This window comes from Poromitra crassiceps, assembly GCF_964638095.1.
Source record: "Poromitra crassiceps genome assembly, chromosome: 10".
Taxonomy (NCBI): domain Eukaryota; kingdom Metazoa; phylum Chordata; class Actinopteri; order Beryciformes; family Melamphaidae; genus Poromitra; species Poromitra crassiceps.
The window spans coordinates 53,022,714-53,038,582 of NC_139631.1; the positions used below are offsets into that span (position 1 = coordinate 53,022,714).

At 45.1% G+C, this 15,869-nt stretch overlaps 1 protein-coding gene across 1 annotated transcript in view; it reads right to left on the reverse strand.

The window, feature by feature from the left end:
- Positions 1 to 6,672: 6,672 nt before the first annotated feature.
- Positions 6,673 to 15,869, reverse strand: part of fkbp15b (FKBP prolyl isomerase family member 15b) — a 40,269-nt gene continuing 31,072 nt past the window's right edge. The window contains exons 25-30 of the mRNA XM_083645494.1: positions 14,748 to 14,864; positions 12,805 to 12,912; positions 11,658 to 11,744; positions 10,939 to 11,597; positions 9,557 to 9,671; positions 6,673 to 8,138 (exon numbers count right to left, since the gene is read on the reverse strand). Coding sequence (XP_083501620.1) covers positions 8,061 to 8,138; positions 9,557 to 9,671; positions 10,939 to 11,597; positions 11,658 to 11,744; positions 12,805 to 12,912; positions 14,748 to 14,864 — 1,164 coding nt within the window. The 3' untranslated portion in view covers positions 6,673 to 8,060. The remainder of the gene's footprint in view (positions 8,139 to 9,556; positions 9,672 to 10,938; positions 11,598 to 11,657; positions 11,745 to 12,804; positions 12,913 to 14,747; positions 14,865 to 15,869) is intronic.

The following is a 15,869-nucleotide window of genomic DNA, read 5'->3' on the forward strand; positions in this document are numbered from 1 at the left end:
ACGACCTAAGAGATGTCATTTCCCCACAAGCATTTTGTAAAATCCTTAGAAAAAGAGTTTTACTTGGTCAAATCAAGTGATTCAGTTAATATTCAGAATCAGGGTGGGAATTACAGGGGGGGCTCGGCGTCTGTTGCCCCTCCCACTGGCCGTGATGCTCTGAGATCTCTAAGGCCACCTTGCCAGCAGTGCCCTGCTAGCAGCCTGCTACTGTCAGTTGCTTTAAAAGCGTCAGTGGTCTCAGTTTAATGTGACCTGCAGGATGCAAAGGATGTGTGATTGGCTCATTTTAAAACACATTTCAGAAGAATCCCTCTTCACGATGTCAACAGAGCGACTGCCTTTGTGCCCTTTGTGACGGCGAAGGCTAAATGGCCTTGCACCTAAAATAATGAAATTCCCACCCTGTTCAGAATCAGAAGAGACCAAAGAACATTTAGACCAAAAATAAAAAATGCTATTTTTTTGTCCACTCAATTTATATATATATATATATATATATATATATATATATATATATATATATATATATATATTTCTTTTCTCAACAATGTTTTATTGTAATTTTCAATAAACATACACAATCAGACAGACATTTCACAAGTCACACAAACGTTCCAAATAAACAAAAACATAAACAAATTAGTTTTGGTCTGAGTGGAATGCTCTAGAGTCTATGGTCTCTGCTGATTCTAAATATAGCTCAATTGCTTGGTTTGACCAAGTAAAACTCTTTTTATAAGCATTTTACCAAATGTCTATGGATAGACACATGCATGTTCCCATGCCAAACCCAGAAGAGGGTGTGACTTTGGCAATCTATACACTGGCTTGCACTTTACGCGTCCTGTCCCGATGACATCATCAGTTTGCCCACACTAGAGGTGTGATGACATCAGTTTGCCCACACTAGAGGTGTGATGACATCAGTTTGCCCACACTAGAGGTGTGATGACATCAGTTTGCCCACACTAGAGGTGTGATGACATCATCAGTTTGCCCACAGTAGAGGTGTGATGACATCAGTTTGCCCACAGTAGAGGTGTGATGACATCATCAGTTTGCCCACAGTAGAGGTGTGATGACATCAGTTTGCCCACACTAGAGGTGTGATGACATCAGTTTGCCCACACTAGAGGTGTGATGACATCAGTTTGCCCACAGTAGAGGTGTGATGACATCAGTTTGCCCACACTAGAGGTGTGATGACATCATCAGTTTGCCCACAGTAGAGGTGTGATGACATCAGTTTGCCCACACTAGAGGTGTGATGACATCATCAGTTTGCCCACAGTAGAGGTGTGATGACATCAGTTTGCCCACAGTAGAGGTGTGATGACATCATCAGTTTGCCCACAGTAGAGGTGTGATGACATCAGTTTGCCCACACTAGAGGTGTGATGACATCAGTTTGCCCACACTAGAGGTGTGATGACATCAGTTTGCCCACAGTAGAGGTGTGATGACATCAGTTTGCCCACACTAGAGGTGTGATGACATCATCAGTTTGCCCACAGTAGAGGTGTGATGACATCATCAGTTTGCCCACAGTAGAGGTGTGATGACATCAGTTTGCCCACAGTAGAGGTGTGATGACATCAGTTTGCCCACACTAGAGGTGTGATGACATCAGTTTGCCCACAGTAGAGGTGTGATGACATCAGTTTGCCCACACTAGAGGTGTGATGACATCAGTTTGCCCACAGTAGAGGTGTGTCACTATATTCACTAGTGGACTGTGAGCTTTCTAGTATAAGGGCGGCACTGAGGACAACGCCCTGTCACGTTGGACTGTTGGCGGAAAGCTTTTACTCACTGAAATGACTTTTTATTTATTTGTTTGTGTTTATTGGGCTCCTCGGTTTCCACAGAGGAGTGACGTCTGACATTTTGTCATGACAGACGGTTCCGTGGACTGGTGACAGTCAGCAGTCATGTGACAGCAGTCATGTGACAAATGACAGGAAACATGTGACAGGGACTGTTGTTTTGGGTAACACGGTCATGGTCATTTTTCAGTTTTTTACAGATGAAAGTGCAAATTGAAATCTGAAAATACAGTCGTTAAAGAAGCCCTGCTTATTTGAATGTTGGTACTCCTAAAAGCAACATCAAAATCGCCCAGAAAGTTTGTGAAGAAGCTTGATTTGCCCTGAACGAGCTTACAAATGATTATTTAGTGATCATAAAACTGTTCTGTTATATTGAGTGCGTTGTTAAACATCTAAACTTGCATCATATACAGTAGAAGGGGGAGGAAAATACTTTTTGCCTACTTGTTACTCAGACCGTGTCACTGCATATTTGCTCTGATGCAATTATGGATGAATGAGGGAAAGATAGATTATAGACAACATATTCATTGTATGGATTGTGTATTGATTGTTATACAAGGTTTTTCTACACATTGTTGCTTGTAAAATTGAGAGTGTGTGTGTGTGTGTGTGTGTGTGTGTGTGTGTTTGGTAAAGAATGAGAAACTTTTACAATAGAGAGTTTACAGGAGGATGTGTACATTACACTACTGTATATGGATGATAGAGTATAGTGACTGAGAGACTTCAATCTCACTTGTGTATATGGATGATAAGAGTATTAGTGTATAGAGACTTCACTCTCACTTGTGTATATGGATGATAGAGTATAGTGACTGAGAGACTTCAATCTCACTTGTGTATATGGATGATAGAGTATAGTGACTGAGAGACTTCAATCTCACTTGTGTATATGGATGATAGAGTATAGTGACTGAGAGACTTCAATCTCACTTGTGTATATGGATGATAAGAGTATTAGTGTATAGAGACTTCACTCTCACTTGTGTATATGGATGATAGAGTATAGTGCGGTGATACTCAAACTTGTGGCCCGGGGGCCAGATGCGGCCCACGACAGGGTGCAGAGTGGCCCCCCGGCCATTTTCTAATAATTTCACGTTAGTTTTCATTGTGAATTAGAATCTAATTCACAATAAAAACTAACGTGAAATAAAGTTTAACTGAGCTCCAGCTAAATTGTCAAATACTGCCGTCTGCTCGCTACCCAGGCACTTATGTATGTACTTAACCTAACTAACTTAACTAACTAACTATCCGGTGTGTACAACATTGTCAGACTAAACTCTGACAAAAACACCCCAAAAACCTACAATCTGCTACAGAAAAATGTATATTGTTTGTTTATTAAGTGGCCCCTGGCCTCCTATCATTTCATGAAAGTGGCCCCCGGGCAAAGCAAGTTGAGTATCCCTGGTATAGTGTATAGAGACTTCACTCTCACTTGTGTATATGGATGATAGAGTATTCGTGTATAGAGACTTCACTCTCACTTGTGTATATGGTTTATAGAGTATTAGTGTATAGAGACTTCACTCTCACTTGTGGAGTGGTAATTTCTGGAGATCGCCTCATTTTTCGGGGTGTGATTGTGTCCCTCATAATGTAGATACTTTACCTGGAGGGAAGAATTATCCTATAGATTTAATAAGATGTATGTTACAGTCTTTCAGCAGATTATGCTATAGATTTCAGATGTATGTTAGTCTTTCAGCAGATTATTTGATCTGTAAGCTTCCACATTTCCCTACATCAAATAAAAACTCATCAGCTGACGATGTGTCTTCTTTTATAACTGACTTCTGATTCACTTTCAGATGCAACATAGGGATTATATAAACTTTGCATGTCCAGCAGCCACAGCTGGCAAGATCATGCAGGGCCATTGTTGGCTGTATGCAAACAATACTGTGATGACTATCAGTCTAGAAGAGATACAGATGATAGTTGTGGTGTGGGTGTACTTCTAAATAGCCACTGTAACAATATTATGTAGAATTCTGAAAAGGAAGAATTGTTTCCAAATGTAGGTTACTGTAACACAAACTGCCTTGTCTTTACACCACATTCAAGTCAGCCTTTTACTTTTCTTTTTTCTTTTCTTTTAATTTATTTTTTGTGCTGTTTTTGGCAGCTCAGCATGTCACCAAAATGTTCAAAGTACAGCAAAAAAACGGGGGGTATCGAATGAAGTAGTACATATTGACACATTGTATTTGGCTCAACCTATACGTAACCCTTGTAGGATTAGTGCCTTGCTCATTGAGCTTCCAGTTTGAGGCAGAGTTCCCCGTCTTACACCTAACCTCGCGTCACCAGGCTCTTCTCGGCGGGAAAGAGCCCGGCCTCCGTTTACAAGGGATTTTGTCACTCGGCCTGTTTCCGGCCTAGAGCCCGCCCTAGACAGGAAACAAGCAGCGGAAACAGAATAAGAAATGGATGTACCGAACAACGTTTTTGAACAAGTTCTTGTAGAAACATCGCAGATTCACAATATCATAAAGCCAATAGGCTACAGAAGCTTTTTTTTTATCAGGCTCTAGCTAACGTAACCTCGCCGCGTCAAGCTAACGGCAACAAAGAAATTCTTTTTTTGGCGCACTTGTTTCCTGTTTCCTTGGTTTACGCCCCCCATGGCCAAAAGCGGCGTAAAGCGTGCCCAGACTACTTACACAAGGCCCCGGCCCGGGTCCTTGTTGCCTCATTGGTCTTACACAACACCCGGGCCGGCCGGCTCTGCAGCACAAACATTGCGGCCGACTTCTAAATTCCTCACTTGATCTCCCCCCTCCTCTTGCTGAGAGGAGAACCAGTCTGACAGCTACTGGTGTGGACTTCATCTCAACCAACTCCCCAGTCTCCACTTACAACCAGAGAGGAGATCTTGAGCTTCATATATGGAGTGTGGCGGCGGCATCAGACCACCTGAGATTCTAATGTAACCCTGATGGGTGGGGTTACTCAGATCAGATCAGATCAACTTTATTGTCCCCGAGGGGAAATTTGTCTTGGGCAACAAAGTGCATTTCAGCATATCCATCAGCAGTAACATATACCAACAAAAGAAAACAACATGACAACAAGACAAGAGTGGCATTTAAACAAAGACTTGCACAGAACCCGGGTGGGACAAGCGGTGCCTGTATTAGGCACGAAAAACTGCACCCACCCATATTACACTGACCCTTATTACACTATCATGTAAATAATAAAATAAAAGCATAGAACCATAAAACCATAAAAACATAGAAGCATAAAACCATGGCGAAATAAAAGCAAAGAGAAACCACAAGGACTAAAAGAAAAGAACAAGAAAAAGACAAGAGCCATCACGTTTCTGGTGCTTCCATACTGCCACCTCCCATCAGTGCAGGTGTTTCACCCGTGAGGAAGGGGCTCGCTGTCTATTCAGCAGTGCAATAGAAGTTGGAAGGAAGGATAGACCATATCTATTGCTTACTGCATTGGAATACATACAGTATCACTGACAGCTTAAAAGCTGGGGGGGACTTCAGCCCTACCACCGCCCCAGCGGGGCCACCAACCGCTGCGCCACAGCACCAACAGCCACCCCACTGTCAGAACCACTGCCCAGCGCCACATGCTAAACCCCACGCACGGGGACTGGACTGTCCATAACCTGTGGATAAACCACATGGAATCAGATTATTTACCTGTACAAGCTGGTAGAGGCACCTGGAACGCCGGTTGTCACCGATGAGGTGTTGTGGGCCAATCCGCATCGAAACGCCAAGGAAGGAGGGTACCCACGCCACCTGATGACCCCAATGAAGCAATTACAACCATACCTCCACTCAAGACATCAAGGAAGTGCAGTTTATCATACATTGGGATTGCAAAATCATGTGCTATGAGCTCAACTCATCATTGAATAAAATTACATTTTATATGCAAAAGTTCAAAGGTCAAAATCACTGTAATATCATAATTTTGCTTACCATTGTAGCTGAGAAAAATTATCTCGGGTCATTCTACAAAAATGGTGGAAGTGAAGTGCTGTAGTGTCACTTACTTTCGCAAACACCCACATCCTTTATGCCCTCAATTCATTTGGTGGTGGAAGAGTGCAATAAAAATAACATGTTTGAGTCAAAGTCAAATTAAAGTGCTTTTTGCTCAATTCCACTGTTGATTTATTTGATATTATACGAATAAGCTTATCCTACATTGACAATTCAAGCATTTAACTGGAGCTCTCGTACAGAATGACTTGGAATGAGTAAGCTTTGACTTCCATCACCAAACATGACCCTACAACCAAACATAAGGAGGTCCAAGGTAGGGATGGGGCCGATCCGATCCAATATCGGTAGCCGATATTGGCACTAATTCACGGATCGGATCGGAAGAAAAAAAGAAAAAGCAATTGGCCGTAATTTGCCCATGTATAATAGTATCCTTGTTTGCCTTGTATATTTTCTTAATGTTGTCTGCTTTTTGCAAGGTATATAAAAAAAAAAAAAAAACTTGAATTGGCCAAATCTTTGCCAATACTGTATATTCAAGAAAAATATCTGTATCGGCATAATATCGGTATCGGCAGATATCCAAATTCCGGTATCGGAATCGGAAGTGAAAAAATGTGGATCGGTGCATCCCTAGTCGAAGGTCAAAGCATTGGTGCCTTTATAGTAATCGTGTGAGAACAGAATGAACACTTAGTGCTGCTAGGACATCAATAAACTAAGGACATCAATAAACCTATAAGGGCTAAGAGAAGTGTCCTTGAACAGAAATCCTCATTAACAACGCAACCCATCCAAAACACAAGGAAAGAGAAAAGCACGGCCACAGATTCCATCTCATTTATTTCAGGAATGAATTTAAAATGACCAAAATGGTGTAAAAGTTATATTGTTAAAGCAGCAAGCTAATAATTAGCACAAACCATGTAACGCTACAGTCTGAAACCAACGTGACCACATAAAAACTGCTCAATCAACCAACATGATTGTGTCAAAGATTTGGGGCGTCGAAATGGGAGGGTGTTGCAGGAATGAGTCCTGAAACCCGGAAGTTAGCGTCCCCTGGTGGCCTCGTCTTGAAGTCAATGGGATTTTTTGTATGGGGATTTTGGTTAGACGATGGATGAGGATGAAGATCAACACCTCTAAATCTGAGGCCATGGTTCTCAGCAGGAAACCGGTGGATTGTCGACTCCAGGTACCCAAGTGAAGGAGTTCAAGTCTCTCAGGGTCTTGTTCTCGAGTGAGGGGACGATGGAGCGGGAGATGGGCCGGAGAATTGGAGCAGCGGGAGCGTTATCGAGTTCGCTTTACCGCACCGTTGTGACGAGAAGAGAGCTGAACCAGAGGGCGGAAAGGAAAGGAGCCAGTTGAGGTGGTTCGGCTATCTGGTAAAGGATGGCACCTGGGCGCCTCCATAGGGAGGTGTTCCAGCCACGTCTAGCTGGGAGGAGACCACGGGGCAGACTGAGTGGTAGGTGGAGATATTATATCTCCATGCTGGCCTGGGAACTCCTCTGGACTCCCCCAGTCAGAGCTGGCTAATGTAGCCAGGGAAAGGGACGCCCGGGGTCCACTGCTGGGACTGCTACCTCCACGACCCGATCCCGGATAAGCGGTTGAAGATGGATTTAGGTTAGATGCCTGAAAGTCTGTGGTTAACACAAGTTAGTTTATGAAACGGAGACCTTTGTGTTCAGCAGGATCATCTTCACAAATGAACACCAGTGGTTTTTGGCAATCACATTTGCGCTTCAAAACTCAAAGTTTTGTTAACCACAGACCATCTAACCAAAATCCCCATGGCACAACTTCCATTGACTTCCAGACAAGGGAAACCAGCACGATGCTGAATTGTGGGTAAATACGTCATCCCTGTGGTATTATTATTATTATATTATATATACCCTGTGGTACTCTATTGCAGATATTGTATCACCGGCAGTCAGAAATCACAGAATTAACCGTTAAGTAAAATAAAGGCATTTGATTGGACTTTACAGGCTTGTTATTTCCACCAAAAATCAGAGCTTGTGATTGGAAGTCCGTCCTGCAGGCAGCCGCAGCAGTTAGCTGTCATTCAACATGTCAATGTGGAGGGGGAGATCCAGGTTCTGTGCCTGCTCCATCCAGTGCAGTTCATCAGTAAAACCCCCCTTTGTTTTAGTGTTGATCATTAACACTCAGGCTCGTTATCAGGCTGGTTTCTTCTCGTTAAGACTCAGGTCCGTTATTCAACTCAACTCAGCCAGTCCAGATCGTCCTCTTCCTCGTCTTCGCCGAACAGCGGGGCTGGAGGAGGGCGGCCCTTCAAGCTCTGGACACAAACAAGAGAGATGCCAATGTTGTCAACTGAGATATCACACAGAGGACCAATCCAAATGCAATCAAAAAGACATGGGGTTATAATTGAAAAAAAAAAAGTGATATCAGCTAATTACTGTCACCCACCACTGATAACGTGGATATGATGCCGTTTGTTTCCATATTTATTATTATATAGTATGCATGAAGATGCCACTATTATTATTATTATTATTATTATTATTATTGTCCAGTTTCAATAGTTTTAGTGTCCCGTGCTGTCTAAATGTAGCCTGGTAAAAACCATCCTGATAACGTGATGTCACATCCTGTTTGGTTGTATGTATCAGTCTGGACATTGAGCTGTGCACAATGATTTCAGTTCATACGGAAGCGACCTGGATAGCTAGGCTAAAGGCTAAGACTAGGGTAATGCTAGCTTGATGGAAGGCATTAGATGGTGAGGTCAGATGGAGTTGTGCGGTGGTAGCATGGAGGGGGGTGTTTCCAGGACGCTGGATTACACCGTTAAGACTTCTTGAGGTGTCGTGGGCCTAACTTAACGAAACATCGGTGAAGGAAGGTGCCCACTTGAAAACCCCAATGACATGCTTCATACTGCTGTTGGCTAGGGTAGCTAACTGGTGATTTGTATATTGTTTGTTAGCTTGCTGTTAGCTTATTTGTTATATTGTTTGTTAGCTTGTTTTGAATCTGGATTGGTCTTCTAAATGTGTTTTAGCTCGGATTTTGGCACAAGGGATAGTAACATCTTCTCCTGTGTATTCATGAAAGAGTGGGTGGGAGTACTTGCCTTGACAGACAACTCTTTCAGCCAATCAGCTTCGCCAAATCCAATCCAAATCCACTCGGAAGAACGGCAAAAAAGTATTTTCCGCAGAGAAACTCCGCTGGTGCATACTCTTGTTCTTGTTTCATTGTTGTTATTGAGTCTATTTCTACAATAACTGCACTTAAGGCTGTTTGTGTTTACTCTACTAACGTTAACATTAGCGCTCGTTGCTACGGGAGACGCCATACTGTTACATCATCAACTACGGCGCACTAGTCCCTGATTGGCCGATTACTTTGTAATGTCATGAAATCGATGTGGGCGGCTGGAAGTCCAGACTGATTCGTGGAGTGAAACAGAATGTGAGGTCACATGATCAGGATGGTTTGTGAGGTCACATGATCAGGATGGTTTTAACGAAGCGGTTTGTTAATAATATAATTCTGGGGAATCTTTGGGAATACAAAGTACACAAAACGCTCAAAGGTCTTGAATTTTTGGGGCATGAAAATGGGCGGCGGGGGGGAAACGAAAGATGTTGATTATTGGCACAAAATATCAAAAAAAGCAAAAACACAACACTGATTGACATGACGACATGGAGAGAAAACACAGAGGAGGGGTGAGGCCTTCCTCACCAGCTCATCCTCCTCTTCCTCCCCTGGGCTGGGCGGCGGGGGGGGTTTGGTCCGAGCCGGGGTCTGGAAAAATGGCTCCTCTCCATTTTCCTCACCAACCCCCCCGACTGGCAGACTGAGAGAAGAGCCACATCAGAGAGACAGAGGGAGGGAGGGGAGGACGGACAGAGACAGAGAGAGGGAGGGAGGGGAGGACGGACAGAGACAGAGAGAGGGAGGGAGGGAGGGGAGGACGGACAGAGACAGAGAGAGGGAGGGAGGGAGGGAGGGGAGGACGGACAGAGACAGAGAGAGGGAGGGAGGGAGGGGAGGACGGACAGAGACAGAGAGAGGGAGGGAGGGAGGGGAGGACGGACAGAGACAGAGAGAGGGAGGGAGGGAGGGAGGGGAGGACGGACAGAGACAGAGAGAGGGAGGGAGGGAGGGGAGGACGGACAGAGACAGAGAGAGGGAGGGAGGGAGGGGAGGACGGACAGAGACAGAGAGAGGGAGGGGAGGACAGACAGAGACAGAGAGAGAGGGAGAGGGAGGGGAGGACGGACAGAGACAGAGAGAGGGAGGGAGGGAGAGGGAGGGGAGGACGGACAGAGACAGAGAGAGAGGGAGGGAGGGGAGGACAGACAGAGACAGAGAGAGAGAGAGAGAGGGAGGGAGGGAGGGGAGGACAGACAGAGACAGCCAAATAGAAAGAAAAAAAAGAAAATGAGAGAGGAGGAGAAAGGAAAAGGCAAGCAAGCGAGACAGAAGAGAGAGTTGAGACAGGGAGTTAGTTTGCAGGACTCATGGCATGCTGCATATTAGAGACGGCTAAACAAACATCACAAATGTAATGTAGGTCACTTCAATGGAATCAGGTCAACAAAAAAGCTACCATGAAGGAACCTGGCATGAAATAATGATGGGACGTCTGGCTGCTAGAATTCCTTGCTTGCCTGCTACATTCCACTAGACTGACATTGCCAGACCAAGTCACAATAGGACGGACCTACAACCAAGACGAGCAATGAAACGTCACTGGCGCTCCTCTGTCAGTCATGTATCAAACCTGCCTCGTATGACATAAGTAAGGGATCGCCTACAGCGAGCCGCTCATTACCGCCAAATAAACCCCTACAGGGTGATGCAAGCGTTACATTGAGCAGACTGATATGACTGGACGTGCTCCTCCTTCATAGCAGCGCTCTGCTATACGGAAATAACAGCCTTAGGAAATCCACTTGAAGTTGTATTTTGTTCTCTCAATATAAGGCATTATGCCAAATGTGTCTTAATCGTGGATCTGGGATATCGCCTGTGATGGATCGGATGGATTAACAAATGGATGAAGATGGACGAAAAACAAATAGAGATCAGGTGTTGTTATTGACCATTCATGCACTCACCTTGTGACTTTGCCTGTGCTGTCCTGAACTAAGTTGGGTGGTGGTGGCGGGTTGGTTGGTGGTCCGGAGACTTTATGGGACACTGTGATCGTTTCTCTGCGAGGGTCTTCGGCGGCCGCGCTTACTTCATCCGCCTCGGAGCTCACAGCGGCCTCGCCTTCAGACCTAGTTCCCTGTCCCACCTCGCGAGGAGAACTCTCCTGGGGTCCGTCATCTGGGTTTGGAGACTTGGCGCTGTCTTTTTCCTCTGTGGATGTGTCGGGGACAGAATGCGGTGTGTCGGGGACAGAATGCGATGTGTCGGGGACAGAAAGCGGTGTGTCGGGGACATAATGCACGTCCTGTTCCTGTTCCTGTAGCGCTTTCGAGTCCATCGGCGCCACCTCTTGCAGTTTCGCTGCTGGATGTGCAGAATCCTCTACCGATTCTGATTGGCTTTGTGCCGCCGACTCCGTTTCTACCGGCACGTCTTCCTCCGACCCAACTTGGCCGTGGACTTCCCCTCCCTCTTCCTGTGGCTGAGACTCTGACCGGCCCCTCTGTACTTCCCCTCCCTCTTCCTGTGGCTGAGACTCTGACCGGCCCCTCTGTACTTCCTCCTCTTCTTCTTCTTCTGGGTCTTCTTTCTCGCCGTTCACGTGTCCGTTCCACCCAGGCTCCTGCTGGCTCCGTTTCAGGTCGCTGTCATCCTCCTCCTCCTCCTCCTCCTCCTCCTCCTCCTCCTCCTCCTCCTCCACTGCCTCGTCCATCCTGCTGTGTTGTGGTGAAGGCCTTTCTGTGCCGTTGAGTAGCTGGAGAGTCACATTCTGGGAAACAGAAATCAAACACATCCGTATTTACGGGACATTTTAGGGATGCACAATATTGGACTTTTTGCCGATATCCGGTATGCCGATATGGGGCTGACCCCCCCAAACATTTACGCTTCAAAGCTTCAATCGTTGCCATGGTAATCGATGCAAAACAGCGGTCGATTCTTCGTCTTCGCCGGCTAACATCAGGTGTAGCTCCGCCCCTCTCTCTTTCTCTCTCCATATGCACAGCCGGCTAACATGAGGTGTAGCTTCGTGAGACAAGTCTCTAGTTTCCTGGCTGGGCGGGGTCCTTCAGGGCCAACGCCTTTTTTAACATGGAGAACTCACACCGGCACGCGCCGTGCGCACAAACAAACGCACCTTGCTTTCAGGCAGCAACCCCAGAGCTGTGGACCTGAAAGAGCTCGTGTTGTAAACATGGAACTAACGCACACACTATTTCCTCATTTCAGCCCAGTGTGAGTAATGTTACAAGTGTAACTGGTTTGTTTCTATTTATAACGTTATGAAGTAGCAGCAGTGACAGACAGACGGACAGCTCTCCCTGGGGAGAAGTCTGCTAACGTTATGTTAGCCCACCTGAATAAATTAACATTACGTGGCAAATAATAATATCCACGTCTAACCCTGCGTTGGACTGAAAGCAGTTGGATGAAAATCCGGACAGGCTTATGTTTGCCCCCTAAAAAGGGGGCGGGAACATGTGCCGCCAGCAGCCGAATACAAAATGATGTATTGCTGATCTGGTGTATCACCACAGCCGAGAATGTTACCGTTGTTGTTCTGTTTATTTTGAGCCCCACCCAGAGAGCGTACAAGCTTCAATCAGGATCGACTTAATCTCCCCGAAGGGTCGACGCTCTAAATCTGGTATTGGGGACTCGGGACTCGGGACTCGGGACAGAACTAGCTGATATTTTTGCAGATTTTATCGTAAGATACTGTATCTGTGCTTTTAATCAAGCATGGCTTTCCAGTACTTTATACACCACTGCGCATACCTTCCCTATCTTTAAGACCTAGCAACCCTGCTTTGGCGTTTGTGTCTTACCTTAATGGTGCTGACGATCACTCCCAGCACAGCCTGCCCGGTGTAGGAGTCCGTGAGGTCAAACTCCCCCCGCAGAGAGTGGAACACTCCGTTCATCACCCGCTTCACCTGAGAATGGAACACACCGTTCATCAGCCTCGACGATTCTGCGCCAAAGAACTTAAATTGATAAGAACTGAAGGCTGAAGGTTCCACTGCAACATCAAGGCAGGAGCGCTGCACAACGCTTCCTCTCTTGCCTTCAATACTCTTTGTCTGCTACATCCGGTGTCTCTACACCGGCAACCGTTAACGTTAACTGCAAGCCACAAGCAGCTCAACAACCGGCTAACGGATTTCAAAGCTGATAGGCTTACTGGAAAGAGTGTGACTCCGACTGGCTAACAAGAGAAACGTTTGGTCACTCACACTGGTGTTTTGAGCCGAAGTAGTTACAGCAGCAGTAGTGGGCTTAGCTAACATAGCTAACAGGTAGCTAGCTATTTAACATACAGGTGTGGTGTTGTTGCAGCGCTCTGTAACGCGTCATCGGTAATGTTAGATAAGTCCCGCCACCTACATCGACCAGCCAATCAGGTGTCCCTCCTGGACAGTATCTGTCCTGAATAATTGCCAGTGGATGGGCTTGGGTCCGACTCCAGACCCATATGAAGGAGTGTTGACAACTGCCATTCATATGGGGCTGGATACCAGGCTAACCACAAATAGAAGCACTTTTAAACTGTATGCACCAAGGTTACTTTAGTAGTGGAGCAGATAAGGTTGTGTATGGAAGGTTTTGTGTATTTTACGACAAAGGCAAGACCGTTTCAGCAATCAGCATATCATCTACATACCCCAAGGTTTTATTTCATACATGGAGGCACTTTGTATCTGACCTCTGGTGACCTTGAGATGTCATTGACCTCAGGAACCTCAGAAAGCCATGGCCAAAACAGGATGGAATTATAGTGTGAATCCCCTTTTTGCTGGGCACCATCTGGCTGTTATAATGCAACGCTGACGTCAATGACCTCTCAAGGTCACCAGAGGTCAGATACAAAGTGCCTCCACGTCTGAAATTGAAACTTGGGGTATGTAGATGATACAGTATGCTGAAACTTTCATGCTTTAGTCATAAAATGCACAATTGCTTTGCCTATCTGCCCCACTATAGTGGATTATGAAATGTGGTATTGAAGTATGAACTAATGTTGAAATCAGTGGGAAAAGCAGTTTCTATGCTGGAGAAACTAAAAGTTTCTATGCTGGAGAAACTAAAAGTTTCTATGCTGGAGAAACTAAAAGTTTCTATGCTGGAGAAACTAAAAGTTTCTATGCTGGAGAAACTAAGTTTCAGTCTAAACTTTAGACTTGAGTCTCTGGGTGGGGAGAAGCTGTGAGGGACTGAAGGTTCAGCTGTACTTCGGTGACATCTAGAGGCCAGGACATGCAAAGTGGGGGACTGATTATATGGCATGCAGTTCATTCAAGTGTGTGTGTGTGTGTGTGTGTGTGTGTGTGTGTGTGTGTGTGTGTGTGTGTGTGTGTGCATGTGTGTGTGTGTGTGTGTGTGTGTGTGTGTGTGTGTGTAGGTGTGTGTGTGTTGATCCAATACATGAATATTTTCATGACGTACCTTGGGGAAAAGCCCTCTCGCTGCGTGATATCACCCATTTAGTGTGGTTTCTCCTTATTTTCTGCCTTATTTTCTCTCACAGGTGCAGAACGTGTGTGCTAGTTGTGATGTGCTAGTTGTGATGTGCTAGTTGTGATGTGCTAGTTGTGATGTGCTAGTTGTGATGTGCTAGTTGTGATGTGCTAGTTGTGATGTGCTAGTTGATCATCAGCTGTAGTATTTGCACTTTGCAGCGTGTTCAAGTGCAACTTATTGGCTGGGAAAAAAGCAACGTAACAATCTGTCTGGGTTGCTGCTAGCTCTTTGAAGTGTTGCATGCTGGTACCTCTCCTGCAGTGTCTGCTGGGCTCTCCTGTGCTGTCAGGACCTTCTGCTCCAGTTCAGCCACTCGTCCTTCCAGCTTCTCCTTAACAGTGACTGACTGCTGCTCCAGGGCCGTGTACTGATAAGACAAGACAAGACATGTGTGAAATGCTTCCATTATAAATACATATATATATATATATATATATATATTCTTTTTTATATATGTTTATATATTTCGATATATACATATATATATATATTTATATATTTCAATATATACATATATATAGAAATATATATACATATACACATATATATATATATTTCTATATACCGGTATACATATATAGAAATATATATACATATATGTATATTATATACATACATATATGTATATTATACATATATGTATATTATATACATATATATAGAACTGTGTGTGTGTGTGTGTGTGTGTGTGTGTGTGTGTGTGTGTGTGTGTGTGTGTGTGTGTGTAATGAATGGTGGTTGTGTATCTAAATTAAACTGAACAATGGCATCCCTGACAAATGCATTCCATGGCAATGATGTGGCGTTAAATCAGATTAGAGGAGCAGCAGAGGAGAGACAGCGAGGCTGGGAGTGAGTCCATGCCAAGTCATCCAACTGACTTTGTCCTGAAGGGCTGTTAGCTCCTCACTCTGTCCTACTTACTTTGTCCTGAATGGCTGTTAGCTCCTCACTCTGTCCTATTTACTTTGTCCTGTAGGGCTGTTAGCTCCTCGCTCTGTCCTACTTACTTTGTCCTGTAGGGCTGTTAGCTCCTCACTCTGTCCTATTTACTTTGTCCTGAAGGGCTGTTAGCTCCTCGCTCTGTCCTACTTACTTTGTCCTGTAGGGCTGTTAGCTCCTCACTCTGTCCTATTTACTTTGTCCTGAAGGGCTGTTTGCTCCTCGCTCTGTCCTACTTACTTTGTCCTGAATGGCTGTTAGCTCCTCACTCTGTCCTATTTACTTTGTCCTGAAGGGCTGTTAGCTCCTCGCTCTGTCCTACTTACTTTGTCCTGTAGGGCTGTTAGCTCCTCACTCTGTCCTACTTACTTTGTCCTGTAGGGCTGTTAGCTCCTCACTCTGTCCTACTTACTTTGCCCTGTAGGGCTGT